The sequence below is a fragment of the Polyodon spathula genome, chromosome 14 (assembly GCF_017654505.1).
Source record: "Polyodon spathula isolate WHYD16114869_AA chromosome 14, ASM1765450v1, whole genome shotgun sequence".
In the NCBI taxonomy this organism is placed as follows: Eukaryota; Metazoa; Chordata; class Actinopteri; order Acipenseriformes; family Polyodontidae; genus Polyodon; species Polyodon spathula.
This window is the reverse complement of record NC_054547.1, coordinates 936067-957547: the sequence shown is the minus strand read 5'-3', so window position 1 is coordinate 957547 and position 21481 is coordinate 936067. Positions and strand designations below refer to the sequence as shown.

General features: G+C 43.9%; 1 protein-coding gene across 4 annotated transcripts in view; it reads right to left on the bottom strand.

The window, feature by feature from the left end:
* The window catches only part of kank4 (KN motif and ankyrin repeat domains 4), a 28448-nt gene continuing 6967 nt past the window's right edge, over positions 1-21481 (bottom strand). The window contains exons 1-10 of one of the 4 annotated variants that reach the window (XM_041270917.1): positions 14822-17369; positions 11510-11580; positions 8854-10941; positions 5740-5851; positions 5156-5335; positions 4719-4803; positions 4203-4422; positions 3676-3818; positions 3066-3266; positions 1-426 (exon numbers count right to left, since the gene is read on the bottom strand). In XM_041270917.1, the coding sequence (XP_041126851.1) occupies positions 325-426; positions 3066-3266; positions 3676-3818; positions 4203-4422; positions 4719-4803; positions 5156-5335; positions 5740-5851; positions 8854-10941; positions 11510-11525 (3147 nt within the window). In that variant the 5' untranslated portion in view covers positions 11526-11580; positions 14822-17369 and the 3' untranslated portion in view covers positions 1-324. Of the gene's footprint in view, positions 427-3065; positions 3267-3675; positions 3819-4202; positions 4423-4718; positions 4804-5155; positions 5336-5739; positions 5852-8853; positions 10942-11509; positions 11581-11817; positions 13098-13505; positions 13808-14821; positions 17370-21481 lie in introns of those variants that run through there. The other 3 variants (XM_041270918.1, XM_041270919.1, XM_041270916.1) reach the window with 3 other exon arrangements.

Below are 21481 nucleotides of genomic sequence, written 5' to 3'. Positions count from 1 at the left end.
CTCCACTAGTTTTATTAAAATGTATTTATTTCTGTGTAAGTTAAACACATTCCTGCTCCCAAGTCACTGTGTAATTAGCTCATCTTCACACAAAGCAGGTAGGGGTTGGTCATGATTACAGGGAGAAACAGCGATGTTCCACAAACATGGCAAAGAGCAGCGTGCTTGCAACACACAGGAACACTCTGGCCCCACCTCATAGCCAGCCATGCTGCATGTCCCTCGCTGCTCCTTCAATCAAGACGCTGCTCTGAAGTTCTGATTAGAGGCGATCATGGGAGCTGTGTGGCTGTGTGGCTCGGAATAAGAGAAAGACTTTGGTTGCTATGGAGCCGGAGAGTCCCTCTGGCCTGCGTGAGTATAGAGAAGGGCAGCAATCTCTGAGAGGGAGGCCTCCAGTGCAATAGACAAAGCGGTGTTGCCATCCTAAAGAGAAAATAACAGCACAGTCAATAGGGAGCTGAGAACACACACAGCACAGTCAACAGGGAGCTGAGAACACACACAACACAGTCAACAGGGAGCTGAGAACACACACAGCACAGTCAACAGGGAGCTGAGAACACACACAACACAGTCAACAGGGAGCTGAGAACACACACAACACAGTCAACAGGGAGCTGAGAACACACACAACACAGTCAACAGGGAGCTGAGAACACACAGCACAGTCAACAGGGAGCTGAGAACACACAGCACAGTCAACAGGGAGCTGAGAACACACACAGCACAGTCAACAGGGAGCTGAGAACACACACAGCACAGTCAACAGGGAGCTGAGAACACACACAGCACAGTCAACAGGGAGCTGAGAACACACACAGCACAGTCAACAGGGAGCTGAGAACACACACAGCACAGTCAACAGGGAGCTGAGAACACACACAGCACAGTCAACAGGGAGCTGAGAACACACACAGCACAGTCAACAGGGAGCTGAGAACACACACAGCACAGTCAACAGGGAGCTGAGAACACACACAGCACAGTCAACAGGGAGCTGAGAACACACAGCACAGTCAACAGGGAGCTGAGAACACACACAGCACAGTCAACTGGGAGCTGAGAACTAACACAGCACAGTCAATAGGGAGCTGAGAGAACACACACAGCACAGTCAACAGGGAGCTGAGAACACACACAGCACAGTCAACAGGGAGCTGAGAACACACACAGCACAGTCAACAGGGAGCTGAGAACACACACAGCACAGTCAACAGGGAGCTGAGAACACACACAGCACAGTCAACAGGGAGCTGAGAACACACACAGCACAGTCAACAGGGAGCTGAGAACACACACAGCACAGTCAACTGGGAGCTGAGAACACACACAGCACAGTCAACAGGGAGCTGAGAACACACACAGCACAGTCAACAGGGAGCTGAGAACACACACAGCACAGTCAACAGGGAGCTGAGAACACACACAGCACAGTCAACAGGGAGCTGAGAACACACACAGCACAGTCAACAGGGAGCTGAGAACACACACAGCACAGTCAACAGGGAGCTGAGAACACACACAGCACAGTCAACAGGGAGCTGAGAACACACACAGCACAGTCAACAGGGAGCTGAGAACACACACAGCACAGTCAACAGGGAGCTGAGAACACACAGCACAGTCAACAGGGAGCTGAGAACACACACAGCACAGTCAACAGGGAGCTGAGAACACACACAGCACAGTCAACAGGGAGCTGAGAACACACACAGCACAGTCAACAGGGAGCTGAGAACACACACAGCACAGTCAACAGGGAGCTGAGAACACACACAGCACAGTCAACAGGGAGCTGAGAACACACACAGCACAGTCAACAGGGAGCTGAGAACACACAGCACAGTCAACAGGGAGCTGAGAGAACACACACAGCACAGTCAATAGAGAGCTGACAGAAGCACACAGCACAGTCAATAGAGAGCTGAGAGAAGCACACACAGCACAGTCAATAGAGTGCTGACAGAAGCACACACAGCACAGTCAATAGAGTGCTGACAGAAGCACACACCGCACAGTCAATAGAGAGCTGAGAGAAGCACACACATCTGGCTTCGATAAGAGAATCAATGAGCAGATTTCATACAGTGTAACTGGAATCACGTTTTTTAAGGCCGAGTGGAGTGCGATCGTTGGCAAGGTTGTTTTTTTTTCCCATTTCCCCTGATCAGGCCTTGCTTCTACACAATCAGAACCTCCCACTCAGAGGTTAGAAAGCTAAAGAACATCACTGCTGGGGTTAGCGTGTTATGAACATCACTGCTGGGGTTAGCGTGTTATGGTATCTGCAACATTATCCATAAAGGACATAGCTTCCTTATCTTGTGTTACACTGGACAGAGATGCCAAGATATTGCAGGAGTTACAAGCAGTGACCTGCAGAGGGGGCTTGTCACACACCACTCTGCAGTACATGGCAATGCAAATAAAAATACAGATATGGAGATTACAACAGGTTGAAATGATTGGTAATGTCATTGAAATGTATGTAACTGTAAAGTAATGAAGTGTTTCAATTAAGCACTTCATTAACTGGGTAACGGTACACTCACCGTGACATGATTGATTGAGTATTTCATTAACAGCGTATTGAGACACTGAAATGATTGACTGGGACTCTAACCATAGGGTGTGCCAGCTTCTTTAAAAGTTGATTCTAAGCATGTCGCTGTTACTTAGATCCCAGGAGTCAGAAACATGATTAGGGCTTCGCTTTTCATTCAGAAAAAGAAAAAGCATGCAGAACAGAAGTGGAAGGCTTAGACAGATCCACGGCTGATCATCTGCCTTGTGAATCACTCCTCGGGGAGCACAGAAACCAAACTGCAGATGAGGCTGTAACCTGTGGCTCACCCTGGCAGCCCTATGCAGAAAGAACTTGCTTCTACTGGAATATACAGCAAGCTGATTGTATTGCTCTGGGTTCACGGTGGCACTGCACACTGCTGACTGGGTTATGGTTGAAAGTAACGTTGCTGGTCGAACCCCCTGTATTCTGGGGCACTACAATGTTTGCTTTGCCCCGGGGATGCCCGCTCACTGCTCTCGTTCTCTATACTCACGTTGTCGGTGAGCTGTGCTCTGCAGCCTGGCTGGGCTAGCAGCAGCTGGACGATCTCCGCGTGGCCGTGCTCGCAGGCACACATGAGCGCCGTGGCGCCGTCATCATCCTGGATGTTGACATCAGCATCGCACGCCAGCAGAGACCTCACCATGTCCGTCCGGCCATGACTGACCGCCAGCATCAGAGCCGTCTGACCAGCCTGCAGGTGCACACAGGGAGAGCTTGTTACCATCGCCACCTCGCGTCCTTATAACAGCCACTATGGTAACAGCAGCAAACCATTGTGTACTCAGGATCGTGCACAGCTACGGAAACAGCTTTCGTGGTGAACAAATGACGGTTTATTCAATCCATCCCAAAGAACCATGAAATAGAGAATAAAAATGCACTGTATAAAACTAAGCTCCCTCTGACTCCACAGCCCTGATCCACTGCTGCTAGTTTCCTGAACTCACTCTGACAACCCACTGATACCAGTCAGGACGACTACAACTCCCAGAACCTCTCTGCAAGTTATGTAGTCTTTTAGTGTATATATACTATAGATTGCAATTCTCCGAGTCCTGCTCCCAGTAGATTAGGGGTGCCGGTACTGTGCTGTGCTGTACCTGGCTGGCTCTGGTGTTGATGTCTCCCTGTCTCAGAAGCTGCAAGGCCACCTCCATCTCCTCCTGGGACTCCGTGGCTGTGAGTGAAGCCAGCATGATCGCAGTGTAGCCAGCCTTGTTCTGATGGTCCACCTTGCACCCCCCTGAATGAGAACCGGGTTTTTTTTTTTACTTGTAGTTGTTCTTTTCAGTACCGGTACGGTGTTATATTTCAATAACCCTCTCGGTTCATCAGTGATCATCACAATATGTTGACATATATATATATATATATATATATATATATATATATATATATATATATATATTTTTTTTTTTTTTTTTTTTTACCATAAACATATTTGTAAGTCATCTTGCTGCTGCTTACACAGCACTGCAGACACGAGAGGAGCCCAGACACAGCAAGAACGTACCAAGTTCAGCTTTTCTAAGGGTTGGCCCAGCAGCGTTCTTGTTCAGTCATTATATTCATTAGAACGGGCAGGCTCAAGTTGCACCCCCACCCCCCTACGCAGTCTCCTCATTACCTGTGCCTAGCAGCAGCTTGACAATGTGGAAGTTGGAGTGGGACACGCTGTAATGGAGAGCAGTGTTTCCATTCCCGTCTGCCAGGTTCACAATGAAAGCCACCAGCTCCGGGGTCATTGCTCGCAGCTCCCTGAGGTACCCAGCCACAGTGTCAGCTGAGGAGGCTTTCTGACTGGAGACTCTGAACCACTCCTGGTACACCACGCGCAGGCACTGCCTCTGGAGAGCACAGGGAGAGCGTGCATTTACTGCACAGCCCATGGAAAAAACAGAACAGCATCCAAGAAATCTGCTGCTAGGGATTGGGGGAGCAGACTGCTTCATATTTCATTGCATGCTTTTTGGAATCATTTTCCGTCTTACAACATTAACCATTGTTCCTTCAGAAAAGATTAGAGTGTTATTATGCATAGTTACAATGTACACTAAGCACACATGCATTTACTAAGTAACCGCCATGCAAGTACACAGTAATTACAGACACTTCATGTAAAGTGTTAATAAAGAACATTTACCATCTCCTTGTTGGGGAACGCAGTCTCTGTGAGGTGATCCTTCAGGTAATGACAGGCAGCCAGAAAATTCTCTTGTATCGTTTCCCTTAAATTAAGGAATAAGAGGCCAGTTATCTAGTTATCTGTCTGTCTATAGATTCACTTCCAAGTGTGTAAATGAGTGCATTTTTAATGTCAATTTGCATGGCATCTCACACAGCAAGAGTTACTGTGTGCTACTGTATAGATTAATAACTACATTAATGCAAGAGTTACTGTGTGCTACTATATAGATTAATAACTACATTAATGCAAGTTACTGTGTGCTACTGTATAGATTAATAACTACATTAATGCAAGAGTTACTGTGTGCTACTGTACGAGACAGCAGACGGGGAACACTGCAACATTTTCGTGCAGAATGACTGATAAACCTTTCCCAGAGAGGATTACTGTACCTGTCAGCCTCCTCAGCCTGGCTGTCTCCAAGGCAGCTGAGATCACTGGCCTCCATGCCCCCCGCAGCTGACCTCTCGCTGGCCCTGTCACCAGGTCCTGAGCCACCATCCTCCGTGCCAGAGCTGCCATCCTGCCCACTGTCCTCGCCGCTCGACTCCTCGCTCGAAGTCGTTTCATAGCTGCACACAAATTATTATTCTTCCAAGAGTTTATTTTTTGCATTGCTACATGTGTTTTATAGATATAGATGTGTTTACCAACCTTATTTTCATTGCAACAGAACAAAGACATGTAGACCATGCATGATATACTGCAGCTATCTAGCCCTTTGAGAGTCCTGTACAGTATCTGGTTGCGTATTGTACATTACTTCTGCTCCACTACTGTACAGTAAGTGATCTGGGAGCTCAAAGGTTAACAGGAACAGTGTACAGCTGCCAGTGAGAATAGCCCTGACCCTGAAGCAATAAGCCTGGCTGCACCTTTGCCTCGATTATTTGAGAATACACTTTGATTGGGTGAGAGGCTGCTGTTCAGTTAAAGGTTAAATATTTAGAAAAAATTGAATAACCGAGCCGCTTACCCCCCGTTGATGCCAACAAACTTGAGATTCTTCTTCGCTGCGCTCTTCCCTGTGCTGACGCTGCAGTCCTTCTTCTTCATGATGGATTTGAGAGCCGCAGCCGGGGAGCTCCCTGCAGCAACACAGCAGTATATTGTTACGCTTGCTTGCAGAGACTGTCAGGGCTGAGTCTTCCAGGGGGCAATCAACAGTGAAGCTTTTTTGCTACAAATGACTGAATAACTTGCACAGAAAAAAGACAACAGGCAAACCTGCTGCCTGTGAATCCTCACTCACACAGGAATAGGGCTTAGACTGAGCAGTGTTTAAAACATATATATGTGTGTGTGTGTGTGAGAGAGATTTAGTGGCATCCCTGATAAGTGTTCTATTGTGTAATGTATATATAGATATGCACTTCATCTCTCGTTTGCAGGTCAGTCTGTGTCACGGAGATCAAGACAGGAAATGCTACTAGAAATGTGATTGCTGCCGCTCAGCAGAAATTAACTTTGTGGATCCATTCGTAGATTTCCTCCCCCAGCTCTCCTGTACCCATTAGAGGTGTTCATGGTTTAAGAAGTGTCATGCATTTTAACACCTTGAAGACGTTCTATTAGCAGTGCATTGAAAGAATACTGACTTCCTCCAAAATCATGTCCCATCCAACTACGCAGGTACAAAAATGCCATTTCAATCATTAGTATCAAGTAACTGTTTAAAACAACGCATGGTAAAAATGTGAGATATTAAAAGCATACAGGAAATCAGCTATGTGTGGGGTGTTCCTTTGGCCTGCATGACTTTCTGCATCCTGGAACTCAGCGGTCACTCAAATACAGCACAACTGTCCCGTTTCACTTGAAGACCAATTCGATTGGTCAGGTGTCTGGTCCTGATCCTTTGTGTGCTTCTTTGTCAGGTACAATTGGTCGACCCATCACTCTTCCTGGGAACCAAACCCCTTCCACCAGCTTTGAGAACTTAGAAGCATCCACTTTGCGAAGTCTGAGCTGGACACCGCCAATTATTCCCCCCCAATTTAAATTTTTTTTTTTTTTGGGAGTCCGTCTTGCCCACATTTGCCTCAGTTCTATCAGTCTTCTTCGAGCAAAAATATTAGCAGACGCTCTCCACAGAATCACTAGACTGCAGCAGGGAACTGAAAAAATTTGCCTGCCTTTGCCTCTGTCATCTCTTTCGGATAAGCTGCAGAACTGATGTATAGATTTGACTGTACTTATTATATAGAGCATTAGCATGTGCTGATCTTCACAAGCTTCTCGGAGCTTGGTTCATTCTGCAGACTCAGTTCACACTTAAGCAGAAAGCACAATGGCTGCCACTCATAAAGCTTGCTGAATCACTTAAGATGGGTTTAAATGTTTTTTAGGATGGTGCCGGCTTTATAACTTATTCATGAGAGATACTTCAGGAAGGGTTTTGGTGTATTTCATCGCACAGGATTCGTTCAGTCAGTTTAGATCATGTGGGATATCAAAATATTCACATTTAAATTTGTTCAAGTCTTCATTTTTTTAAGATTAGGTTTGAATATAAGCAAGTTATTTTCTGATGTTTTAAAACCATCGTGTTTTTCGGAAAGCAGCGAAGCATTGGGAAGTGTAGTCAGGTATGGAACTGTAAACTGTGCAAACTTACCAAGGCCAATGCTGTCCTGTAATAAATGAGGTGTATGGTTATTGTAATCAAGTCTAGAAACCTTTCTGTAAAATACTACCGTATCAATAAAACATTGCAGGGGGGTACGCTGCAGTATTCTAAGTGGAGCCCTGGAAAATTCAGCAATACGAATATGATTTGAATACATAAATACTGCAATATGGTTCATACAAAAATATTTTAACTGAGAAATGGTTGCACTATTAGGAATGCAAGTTATTCTTTTTTTGTAATCCAATAGAAATACCAAGCACTCCATTAAAGAAATATTTCAAACAAATAAATTGCATTTTTGGTATATTAATATTTAGTTAATCAACAACGACAACAAATATTTACATCACTGTAGAATAAAAGATAAGCAAGCATCTTTGCAACCATTTGTTCCCTTGAAATATTTAATACTAAATGTGAAAATGTGGGCTTTTCTCGTGTCACTTCATGCATTAGACATGCCACCAAGCAGCTCACATAGGGTAATCCATGGCCATCGGGAGTTTTGAAAGACAAACGTTTTTCTTAGTCAAAACAACCACTATACAGCCCAGAAAATACAAAGCAGCACGTAAGGTCTATACTGGCAAACTAAAGTTTTCTAAATACGTGCCAAGGTTCCAACATTGTGTGCTCATTTCTGTTTTCATATCTGAACGTACTTCATCAGACAAATTAATCTTTGAAAGCGTTGCCGTGTCAAGAAAACCCCAAAAATGTATATGATGCAAAACAACTATAAATCAGGTTTAATGTTGTGTGAAATAGTTTTGAAAATGTAGCTGAGCAGTGCATGTCTTCCTAACAGGTCTGCTGTTGAATGTGCGGTGCAGCCACCAAAAGATTCCAAGGCAAGATCACAAGCAGGTGTTGGGTTTATGTGTTTTGTTAATTCATGATCTCAATTTATAATTCTTCTAATTCCCGGGAAAAAAATATTACAGCCTATCAGTAAAATTGAAACCCTTTTATTTAATCCCAGCTCAGTGGTTTACAGGACTCCAGCATACAGAACAAAAACACAAGCAGTTACAGCACCCTAAACCCATTTTTCCAGCTTGCAACGTATTTTACAGCCCTTCACTATTTCATGAGAACACAGTTGACAGTTTCTGTGATTAACCATCTATTTCCCTAGATACGGTCCAGTGGTTTATCCTTCAGCTATCTCACATTCCTTTAGATATGCTTGCTAGGCATTGTGATCTTAAGCTATTTTGCTGACAGCAAAACTGAGAACAGAGAACATTTGTGTGAGAATATAAAACCTTAACTTTTTACCCCTTAAATTAACTTTCCTACACAGGTAAGCATCACGTACTCAGCCATTCATCTTGATCAGCCATGCAAAGCACTTGGTTAGTCAGTGTTATCTATGCAGCTCAGCACATCCAATTCTGTGTCAGCTCACAGCTGTTATCCCGCAGCAGATGGGTTAAACTAGGAAGTCAGATGTACCTGCTTGCTGTGCACTGCTCGCATTGGTCGCCTCTTTCTCTGCTTTTGAAGAGTACATGGAGGACAGTGTGTTGAGAGAGCTGACAAGCTGGTCCTGGATTGAACTGATCTTTGAAGCTGGCTGCTTTAGTGTGCTGGCAAGCTCTGGGTAACTGTTCTCCAAAACAGCCCACTGCTCATGCAGAAGCTGTTGGATCTTTGTGACATAGTGTCCAATGGCAGCCTGTGTTGAGGAAGATGGCGTTGGTTCTTCACGGTCACCCTTGCATTCTTTCTTGCAATCCTGTGTCACTTCCCTGATGCACCCTTCCTTAGATTTACAGTCATCAACAACAGACACGAAGTCAGACTCCCTGCTAGAGACACATTGTTTCATGCATTCGCTTTCCTTTTCCAGGTCTGCTACTTGTTCGTCTTTTTCAACAGGTTTGCATGTGACAAGTTTCTGGATCAGTGGTTGATCGGTTTCAATGGCTTTGTCACAAGCACTGACTGTAGCATTTATTGATTTCTCCCCAGTCTGGACAGATGCTACCACTCCCGCGCTCCTGACTTCCAAAGATTCAGTTTGAACGCTCGAGCTTCTCAGATCTTTCTTTGGTGTTTCAATAATGTTTGCACCCGCTCCACATTCTGCCGACCTGGTGGGAATTTGCATGTCTGTGGTGGTGCCTTTGTCAGAGAACATCTTTACTTCCGAGCTGGTTTCTGTGTTCACTGAGGCGTTGCAGCGCCGAACACAATTAGACTGCTTGCTCTTCTCTACTTCTTCAGTCTGCTCCCCCATTTCAGCTCCTTCCAGCTGGGGATTGGAGTTGTCCTGCTCTGACTGTTGCTCAAGCATAAGAGCTTTCATCTTGTTTTCTTCCACTTGCTGCTTCAGCAGAGTGTTTGCTTTTTCAAGCTCTTTAGTTGTGTCACTTAACTGCTTCTCTAGAACCGTGAGTTTTGTCCTCAGTGCTATACTGGTGAGAGCTTCTGTATCACTGTTTGTCTTCTGAGCTGCTAAACCTGCTGCTCCTTCTGCGACACAGACAGCCACGTCTTGTAATGAAGATCCCGTTGGCGTGCCGGCTCTTTCTCTATGAGCAGTTCTTATTTTCTGCTGCTGAGAATGACTGTGAGCTTCACTTGCCTTTGTAGTCAGTGAGGTTGCAGATGCTAACACATCTGTGGAAGATGCAATCTGCTTTTCTGCTGTATTGTTGCTTATAAGTGAATGCAAACTATGTTTATCCTGTTCCGTGTTTTCACATGCAGTAGTCTGGGGCAATCCTTGCACTGAAACCGCAAGCTGACAGTTGAGCTGTAGAATGAGATTGTCTTTCTCTTCCGTCAGTGTTGACACCTGTTCTGTTAGCTCAGGAATCGTTTTCACCTCCTCTTCCAGAACTTTGATCATTTGCAAAGCAGCAGCGAGTTGCTGGCGGAGATTGCTCACCTCCGAAGTCAAGACAGCTTCACAGTTCTTGGCTGTGTCCTGGGCAGAGGAGTCATCATTTGAACAAAACACATTTTCGGATGAGCCATTGTCTCTAGGGCCATGTCTGGGAAGTGGCTCGGTTTGATCTTCCGAATTCTCAGAGTTCTTTCTCTGCAGGACAGTAACAGGCATGCTTGAAGCCCTCAACAACTGTGGTCTAACCCTAAAGCCCAGCGGCTGCTCATCAAAAGCCCTGGTCCTGGCATCCCCGCTGGCAGCTCTCTCTGATCTGCTTGTGACACCTGAGGCTATTGAAGAAACTCCTGCAGAAACATGGTCAGCTGCACGGAACTCAAAGTTCTGCTGGAACTCCACATCCCTGGATGTGCTTCTGGGCACGAGAGAGCACGTGGAAGTCCAGCTTTCCCTGGGAAAGGATCTGGAGCTGTTATCCGGGAGGCTGAAGTTCCTGGGCAGGGTGCAGAACTTCGGGGCTTTGGCCCTCCTTTGAATGTGAACCCTCCTGAGGGTGTTGCCTTTCTCGATGTCGTCGACATACTTCAGGAAATCCAGGTCCAAGTGGAATCCATATGGAGTCTCGACGGAGTAGGGGAGCTGCTTCCGCTGGTCTCCACGCTCAGATGGTTTAGATGAAAGGCCAGTTGCTGAAAACGTACACAAGTTTATTAGGGAAGCCTGCATTTTCAATCAGTCCATTACATTTTTAATGCATGAGAGTGGTCAAAGAAATCTAAAGCTTATTTAACCATTTCTACTCTGCAATGCCAAGTGAATGAACAATCCCAAATCTTACTTAAACAGCTTATTTAAGAGCTATGTAACAAATGAGTAATGATGACTGATGACTGTGGGCTGATCTGCAGATTCACATGTGTTTTGAGTGAAAGCACTAATTAGTACAGATCTTCTTATTCAATGTGCACATTCTTTACCATTTAGTGCCCACGTGAGTTATGATCCGAATGTCAAAATACAAAACAGTGAGACATGAAACAGGATGTGGCAATACAGGATACCAGATCCCAACTCCTCCGAAACCAGAAAAAAGCAAGAAAATGTTAAAAGACAGACTAATATGAAATTGGTGCATGGCCAAACACTTAGGAAAATGACTGCTCTGAAATCATCTTCTGCTTTAAGTTACACCCAGATCTTAAAATAACCATAGTGCTAGGAACAATGAGCATGTCATAATCCAGGTGAAAATCTTACCTGTTTTCTTGTCCATAGTCTGATATTCTCAGTGTCATAGGAGTCAAATCTAGTGGTCAAATATGAGCAACCTTAAAAGAAAAAGAAAACAAATATTACAGAATAACAAATATAAAGCATGAATTAATCAGAAATCAGGCTGGAGTTTGGAACCACTAAGCATAAGCAAGAGTTTGTCCCATGGGGGAAGGATTACTGTTCCAAACACCAGTGCAAGAGAAAAACAACAGCTACAGCAAAGGTGGCATACAGTACAAGGAGTACAAACATCCACTCTGATCTGCAACAGGGTAAAGAATCCCACTAACCAGTAGGCCATGCACAAAGCTTTCAAGGGAACCGCTCCCTCTCAGGTGCAAGTGAAAGGGTACAATGCACTGTAGCCTTCATATCTGCTAGCAATGACAAAGTCAGCTCACAGCAGGTTTTTATTAACACAGGCACTCGGAGAAGGGGAATCTGTACTGTGTTGACGGCACGTAGCTTGCTGATTGATCCAGTGAGCTGCAGTACAATCCCTAATCCCAGCTTTCCAAAGCAGGCTCCAAACCTGGGGCTTCAGAGAGCTCTGTGCAGCAGTACGGCTGCAGGCTGACCTGTAGGGGGAGCCTCACCGCTCTGCAGCGGTTCTCCAAACAGCAGCAACATCGCTTACATATATAATCTCTCATCATTATTTTTGGAGTTTGGGTTTCAAATCTCAATTAAAATCACTCTGATCTGACGTCTGGAATGGTAATATAGCGTAGAGAACGAATCCTGATTAATGCATGAGGGCACATTCACTGTCATTCACGTTCATTGCCAAGGTTTGAACAATGAGCTGTCTTGATGGAATAAGCATGTAGAGTTTCATTAGCAGCTGCAGCACAGGAGAGAGGCTCAGGTGTGAGTTAATCAAGGGGAGCCCGTCATGACCTGCTGATCCAGAGCTTCAATCTGCACACCTGTGCATCTTCCAGTTTGAACGAGAATACCAATGAACTAATATGACAAAGTGCCTGAAGCACGTCGGGAATGATTACACTATCCATCCGACACTGAAGAAGACAATGTAGTAGGTAGCAGTAGAAGATCTGGATACACTGTGATTCTCGCACGATAAATCCAATTCCTCCTCTAATGCCGAGATGAAGCTGAGAAATGCTTTTGTTTTTTTTTTCCCACCCAAGCTCATTTTTGACCCAACAATACGGCCAGCACAGTATACTGCAAAGCCTCCTCCATTGAATATCAAGAAGAGATTAATGGTAGTGGTTTTAAATGGACAGTGTATGCAGGATCCTAGACAGAGGGTCCCTGAGGCAGGGGCGCACTCTCTCTACATTACACTCCCCTGTGGGGTCCAGAAATCCACGGATCACAGCAGCACCGCTTTCTAGCTTTCTACACAGAAGACCTGTGGCCATGTGCATGTTAGACTATAGGTGTTAGGATACACAATCTTATAGTTCATCGCAAAACAAATCACCTGTCTTTCACTGGCATCCACAATGTGAAAACCTTTAACGTTTACGAATCACTTTTTTAATTTATTGGAAATGATTTATTCAGGATTATTCCACTGAGATGCATAGCTGATTTCTAAAAGACCAAATAAAGCATGTTCACTGAAACATTATGACTGGTATGTTTTAAAGATCATATCCTTTTGCAAACATTTTTAATTTTGAATACATATTCATGCACATGCTGCAGCTATTCATCAGAGCTCTATGTGCTCCAGAGCTTGTCCGCCTCTCATGTGAACTATTGATCTGCCAGAGTACAGCAGAGCCTGATTGGTTTTGCTTTGAACCATAAACACGGGAGTTTGATTATATCATTTGTATTGCAAATAAAACAAGCAATGCAAGCCCATGGTGCCCATGTCCTGCTTCATTGAATTCCGGAACCGCATGTCACAAACGCGCTGTTCTAGGTACAGCGCTGTCACTGCAGCTTGCAGGGGCTCAGTACCTGGACACAGGTAAATGCAGGTAAAAAAAGCACTTACCCTTTATAGTGCTGTTGTTTGCCTTTGGTTCTCAATGGGGTTATTTGACTTCGCCTTTGGAAAAACTTGCTGGCTAAATATTAAAACCGCACTATTGTTTTTAAAGAGGATTTCAAATGTGCTTCTGTTGATTGAGACGATGATTCAGTTTCATTGACAATGCAAAAAAAAAAAAAGAAAGAAAAGAAAAGGCAGCTCCATATTTTTAATAGGAAATTTCTATTTGAAAAACAGGTTCTAACATTTTTCAAAAGATTCACTTGCTATTTTAAATCCAGGAAAAGCAATTTAACTGAACTCGCTTTTTGTGTTCGGTTTGAATTAAAAATAAGGAGCTGCCTTTTTCTTTTACATTATCAATGAAACAGAATGATAGGAAAAACTAAAGTGAACTTCTTTGACAATCAACACTTTTCCAAAAGTTTAATTGAATGGAGTCTGCTCAGAAAAAGGGACAACACGTGATGAAAAATAAAAACCGAAAACGAAGAGCCGCCGAGATATCACAGCGCTAGACCTGTGGTTGTTCACGGTAAAAGCATTTTAAAATGTTTAACAACTTTAATTAGGCACCTAAAAGGTAAAAACATACACAAAGTAAAACTATCTCTGGCTGAGAATAAATGAGATAATGTAAAGGGTGTTATAGAGAGTGTGGGATAACGCATCTATAACTGTTTTACAGCGGACATTATAATGAATGTCAGCATTTCACAAATAAATATCAGGCTATAGAAATGTCTATACTTGTATTGTTTACTACTAAGGCTATTGCTTTGTAAGTTGCCTCTAACAGTGCAATCCATTCTGATAATTCCTTATCACACCCATCTCTTAATTACTTACACATTTACAATGCAAAAAAGACTCATTATTGGTGTGGTTCACACAGTGACAGTTCACACAGAGCAATGGTATGAGTCCCATTTACGAGATGCTCAATACTGTACATCCTGCAGCACAATTCACTTCACAGATACAGCGCACATCCTTCCTAATGCAACAATGTTGCAGTATACGCAGCTAAAAAGCACATCCTGGTACAGTCAGAAATCTCTCAACAGCTGAAAATCAATCTCAATAAAACCCAAATTCTGCACAGTTCCAACCGCAGCAATCGCCACCAAAACACAAGATTAGTGTGTGATCCTTCCCCCCTCTCCCCTTGCAGAACGCCAGTCACCGTCTCCTGCACTGCAGCAGCAGCAGCACTGGCCTCTTCATTACAATCCACTTTTTTTTAATCGTACAAAACCCTGAAGAATCCTATTCTCCGCAGTCCTGTTTAAAATTCCCTGCAAAAGCATTCCTCTTACCTGCAGACTCCAACATCTGCTCCTCAAGCACATGTCCTCTTCCTTCCTTGAACTTAATGTGATGGGACTCTGTTGTTTTTTTCAATCTGAATTGGTCAGGTGACTAGTGGCTTTGCTTGTACAGCACTAACTAACCAAGATCCCAGAAACGGAGGCCTCTTATTTTCCATACAGCTCAGGAATTCCACATGCATTAGCTGTAGCACCCACTCTCTGATACACACAGACAACAAATTCCCTTAGAAACAGCAGAGAATGATTGCATCCCCTCCACAGCTCAGCCAATACAATAGTTTGGAACTTGCTTTGAACATAACTAAAGGAATCCTAAAGACGAAATCTTAACATGACTGGATATTTTGTCCATCAAGGGGCTGGAAACCCCTTGTGGAGTTTTATTGATTACGTGTGTTTTAGATTACAGAACTTTATTTATTTTTCCAAAAGACTGAGACAGAATCAGTAATAAAACAGGGACCTGGCCACTCTATATGGTGAACTGGCACCAGTTCTAGCTTTCCATTACTAGCCAAAATAACATAAAAACAAGCAATGTTAATGTCCTGAAATCTGGCCGGAAAAATCTTTCCCAAGTCTTTCTACCCACCTTTTATATATTCTGAAATAAAACTGGTTATGCAATACATTTTCTGCAAAAGCATTGTCTACTTGATTTAGTTAGTTCCCTGTACAGTATACGATGACGCACTCATATTTCCATGTGTGTCTAATCTCCAGGAATCTGTGAAGCACTTTGTTGTTTGAAATTCATAGCTCCTGATTGAGGATGAAAGCCCTCTGGAATAAGCAATCAGTCTCTGCTGCCTGGCAGTCTAACATTTCATTTTTGGGTGAACCCCAATTTCAACATCACTCTGAGGACCGTGCCCCCGCCCCCAGCAATGGGTTAAGGCACCCATGGCACAGATTTTACAGTAAGCCAAGTATGGGAAAAAACCCAAGGGTTTGTGTGATTGATTAGACACTGTGTGTGACTTCCCTTCAGCAAATGGTGCACTTACAGTTCTGAACATAATAATAAAAAAAAAATACAAATCTGAGCCATTTAGCAACTTATCCCACCCAATCGCTACAAACCCATTGCAGCACTAGTGAATGCAAGGCTGTGACTGTGACATGATCTGTGAGCTGTGGTGTTTGTATCACAGCTGCTCCCTGGAAGGACTAGTTCTGTCAAATGATAATCAAAGCTGCTTAATTGCTACACGACACCTCTCTGCAACATTGAGCGTGGTTTGCAAGCCAGCAATGCTCACAAACACCAGCTCCTTCTAAAATGACTTTGCAGCCATGGGTTGACACTGCTTGTTATAAACACACTGCAGGCCACTTTCTGGAAACTATCATGAAGTAAATAAACACACAGTAAAATGCAAGGATGCAGTTGCAAGCGTGTGCACACAACAGACTCGAAGATCAACACACTTTTAAAGAGATCCTGAAAAAGAAAGCAGTCCGATGGCTGATAAGACTGTCTGGAGCCGGTATGTTACGAGATTGTGGTTCAACTATCCAGTGGAGGAGTCCCTGCTTCTGTGGGAGATAGCGATCTGCAAATACACTTCTGGATAGTTCTCCGAGCTTGCTTTGTATAGACTTGAATGAATGCTAAGTTTACAAACCACAACTTTGGAATTTGTTTTAAAGTCTAATGTAATATGTGGCATTCCTAGAATGTGGGAACACTGGAATTGTATTGCAGGGAGTTTTCATTACCATGGGCTTAGTTTATTATATATTCTGTACATCCGGTATACATAGGAAAACATATAATGAGCTTTTTGTTGAAGGCTGATGAAAGTGCTACTTTTGGACTTTCCTTCCTATTTTTACTTTGATAGTAAATTACACGATGCAGTAGTTTAACACACATTTCTCAAGGGAGGATCTGAATGGCCTTATAGAAGTTTATCACTGTATTTTTGCACTTTCCCCCAAAGTTATGCTACGCTTTGACCATAGTTTGCTATGGTGTGCCATGTTTATTAATATGCTTTACCATGCCTCGCTATTCTTCACCACTCTCTCACTGTGCTTTATTACACCTTGCTTTTTACTGTGAGACTCTCATCAGGGTATAAACTAGCAGATGTTATCTGATGCATAAATTAAAGTCGACTCCTTTTTGCTTCCCAATTATCAGAGTGAAACACAAATACAAGTCCTGTCTTTGAAAACTATTCCTCTAAAGAATACTCAATTCTGCCCCTTATTTGAAATAACTGCATGGCTAAATTACTATGCAAGTTTGTCAGAGGATGACAAGCGCTCCCACTTGCTGGAAGTCCTCAATTATTAAACAATAAGAATGGTTGAAAGCTAGTTACTATTTATCTGCATATCTTCCACTCAGGTAGGCTAATCTAGTTTAAAATTGTTGAGGTTTGCATAAAATTGTAGTTTGTAAAGTAGCAGTACAGAATCAAGGCATGCCAGTTATAGCTGCCATAGCATTTCCAGTGCAAGTGCAGTACATTGGAACAAACCACAGAGTGGAGTAAGAATGCTGTTTAAATACTCAAGTAACCACAGTTTATAGAAATCACACGAGAATATCCACATCTGTTCTCACAAACTCAGTGCAATGTGTACAACATTCTCAGAGAACATCCTGTAATTAATGCCTGTTCCTTCAGTACAGTATATAAAAGCTTTCCAATTGTAAAGAGTATTTGTATTTGTGTGGAGTTTTTTGTTGTTTTTTTTTAGTAGGGGTGCAATGGGGATGAGCACGACCGTACTGTGGCAGCTGAAACAATAATGTACAGTGGGAGTTGTGCAGGGGATTGGAACAGCCCGTGAGCAGCTACAACTGGCTCCTCAGCTGGCTGGGTGTTGAGGCCCCCACAGCCTTCACAGAGTGCTGTGATTGGTGAAAAGTTTCATAGCTCTCCTGTGAGCTTCGGGGGTGAGAGACCAAACTGCCTTCTCTACCCATAATCACCGGGACAGCTGCCCAAGCCTGCTCTATATATACTGCATTCTCCCAATATACTTGGCATGGAGAAGACTAGAGAAAAAAAGAAAACTGATGAGCTGCTACAATAGCATCGGTGCAGCGGCGCTGCTGTTCTACAATAGCATCGGCGCAGCGGCGCTGCTGTTCTACAATAGCATCGGCGCAGCGGCGCTGCTGTTATAAATAGCATCGGCGCAGCGGCGCTGCTGTTCTACAATAGCATCGGCGCAGCGGCGCTGCTGTTCTACAATAGCATCGGCGCAGCGGCGCTGCTGTTCTACAATAGCATCGGCGCAGCGGCGCTGCTGTTCTACAATAGCATCGGCGCAGCGGCGCTGCTGTTCTACAATAGCATCGGCGCAGCGGCGCTGCTGTTCTACAATAGCATCGGCGCAGCGGCGCTGCTGTTCTACAATAGCATCGGCGCAGCGGCGCTGCTGTTCTACAATCGCACCAGCACTTACACAGTTCTGAATCTGAAACCAGAGAGATGACTTACACACCAAAATCAGCACTTACACAGGGAGGGATATTTGTGAAGGACCAAAAGAATGCAGCTGCAAATTTCAACTCGTATGAACAAGCTTACTCTGTCAAATTAAAACCAGATGTGAAACAGAATGGAGACTCCTGTTAAGTCCCTTCTCTGTCAAAATAATGCTGTCAAGTTGAGGGAACACAAAGCCACTTCTTCAGGAACAGAGGCTTGAAACCTGATTCCAGGAGATCTAGTTTGAGGCAACTTTGCTGTATCAAAGCCCAAGTCTCCCCTCGCGCGCCGTGCGGCGTCTAAAACCTGCTCTCCTGAAACCAAGTTCCAAGCCACAAAGTGGCTTCCTGATCCCTCAGCTTGAGAGTTATTGTTTCAGAGTGAAGATCTTTCTAGACTATGTAGTTTCTAAGGAATCAAAAAGTGGATACTGGAAAAAAATGTAAAGGCTTATGAGGTACAATCTGCAGACCTATTTTCCACTGATGAAATCCTTTTTTCTCCCTTGCCAATTCAATCCCATTATTTTCCATAGTAACATTGAATTACATTCCCCATGCACATCTGAATTTCATATTTCAGAGACTCTGTTCACAACCATTCTTTCTCAGCTAAAAAAAATAATAAACCAGAAGGAAATGTGTTAAAATATGCAAAAATCGCTGACACCTGGGAACATTTCACAGTAGAAATGTAAAAACAAGATTTTTGGCTTCTTTTGTGAAACCTGACCGCGTAAAGAAATAAACCCCACACTGTTTTCACTGCCAGTCCCCGGTTATTTTTAGATTGAATTATTAGTATGAATTAAAGAATATAAGCTCTTTCCCTTCCTGCCAGGGTGGACTTGCAGTGAAATATTACCCTGTGAACTGAAATCCACATCATCCCACAGGCTCTGCATACCCTTCTTCTGCAATTTTTTGAATGACAGAAGTCCTTAAAAAGATGTGCTTGTGTTTTGCGTATGCTTGTTTGAATTGGCAGCAGCTGCTGTGGAAGGGGTTTGAAAAGCTCCTCACCCCAGAGGCATTACATTAACACTATAGAGTCTTGAGCTGTGAAGAAGCTCCTCACCCCAGCAGCATTACATTAACACTATAGAGTCTTGAGCTGTGAAGAAGCTCCTCACCCCAGCAGCATTACATTAACACTATAGAGTCTTGAGCTGTGAAGAAGCTCCTCACCCCAGCAGCATTACATTAACACTACAGAGTCTTGAGCTGTGAAGAAGCTCCTCACCCCAGAGGCATTACATTAACACTATAGAGTCTTGAGCTGTGAAGAAGCTCCTCACCCCAGCAGCATTACTTTAACACTATAGAGTCTTGAGCTGTGAAGAAGCTCCTCACCCCAGAGGCATTACATTAACACTATAGAGTCTTGAGCTGTGAAGAAGCTCCTCACCCCAGCAGCATTACATTAACACTATAGAGTCTTGAGCTGTGAAGAAGCTCCTCACCCCAGAGGCATTACATTAACACTATAGAGTCTTGAGCTGTGAAGAAGCTCCTCACCCCAGCAGGCATTACATTAACACTATAGAGTCTTGAGCTGTGAAGAAGCTCCTCACCCCAGCAGCATTACATTAACACTATAGAGTCTTGAGCTGTGAAGAAGCTCCTCACCCCAGCGGCATTACATTAACACTATAGAGTCTTGAGCTGTGAAGAAGCTCCTCACCCCAGCAGCTTTACATTAACACTATAGAGTTTTGAGCTGTGAAGAAGCTCCTCACCCCAGCAGCATTACATTAACACTATAGAGTCTTGAGCTGTGAAGAAGCTCCTCACCCCAGCAGCATTACATTAACACTATAGAGTCTTGAGCTGTGAAGAAGCTCCTCACCCCAGAGGCATTACATTAACACTATAGAGTCTTGAGCTGTGAAGAAGCTCCTCACCCCAGAGGCATTACATTAACACTATAGAGTCTTGAGCTGTGAAGAAGCTCCTCACCCCAGCAGCATTACATTAACACTATAGAGTCTTGAGCTGTGAAGAAGCTCCTCACCCCAGCAGCATTACATTAACACTATAGAGTCTTGAGCTGTGAAGAAGCTCCTCACCCCAGCAGCATTTACATTAACACTATAGAGTCTTGAGCTGTGAAGAAGCTCCTCACCCCAGCAGCATTACATTAACACTATAGAGTCTTGAGCTGTGAAGAAGCTCCTCACCCCAGAGGCATTACATTAACACTATAGAGTCTTGAGCTGTGAAGAAGCTCCTCACCCCAGCAGCATTACATTAACACTATAGAGTCTTGAGCTGTGAAGAAGCTCCTCACCCCAGCGGCATTACATTAACACTATAGAGTCTTGAGCTGTGAAGAAGCTCCTCACCCCAGCAGCATTACATTAACACTATAGAGTCTTGAGCTGTGAAGAAGCTCCTCACCCCAGCAGCATTACATTAACACTATAGAGTCTTGAGCTGTGAAGAAGCTCCTCACCCCAGCAGCATTACATTAACACTATAGAGTCTTGAGCTGTGAAGAAGCTCCTCACCCCAGCAGCATTACATTAACACTATAGAGTCTTGAGCTGTGAAGAAGCTCCTCACCCCAGCAGCATTACATTAACACTATAGAGTCTTGAGCTGTGAAGAAGCTCCTCACCCCAGAGGCATTACATTAACACTATAGAGTCTTGAGCTGTGAAGAAGCTCCTCACCCCAGCAGCATTACATTAACACTATAGAGTCTTGAGCTGTGAAGAAGCTCCTCACCCCAGAGGCATTACATTAACACTATAGAGTCTTGAGCTGTGAAGAAGCTCCTCACCCCAGAGGCATTACATTAACACTATAGAGTCTTGAGCTGTGAAGAAGCTCCTCACCCCAGAGGCATTACATTAACACTATAGAGTCTTGAGCTGTGAAGAAGCTCCTCACCCCAGAGGCATTACATTAACACTATAGAGTCTTGAGCTGTGAAGAAGCTCCTCACCCCAGAAGCATTACATTAACACTATAGAGTCTTGAGCTGTGAAGAAGCTCCTCACCCCAGCAGCATTACATTAACACTATAGAGTCTTGAGCTGTGAAGAAGCTCCTCACCCCAGAGGCATTACATTAACACTATAGAGTCTTGAGCTGTGAAGAAGCTCCTCACCCCAGCGGCATTACATTAACACTATAGAGTCTTGAGCTGTGAAGAAGCTCCTCACCCCAGCAGCATTACATTAACA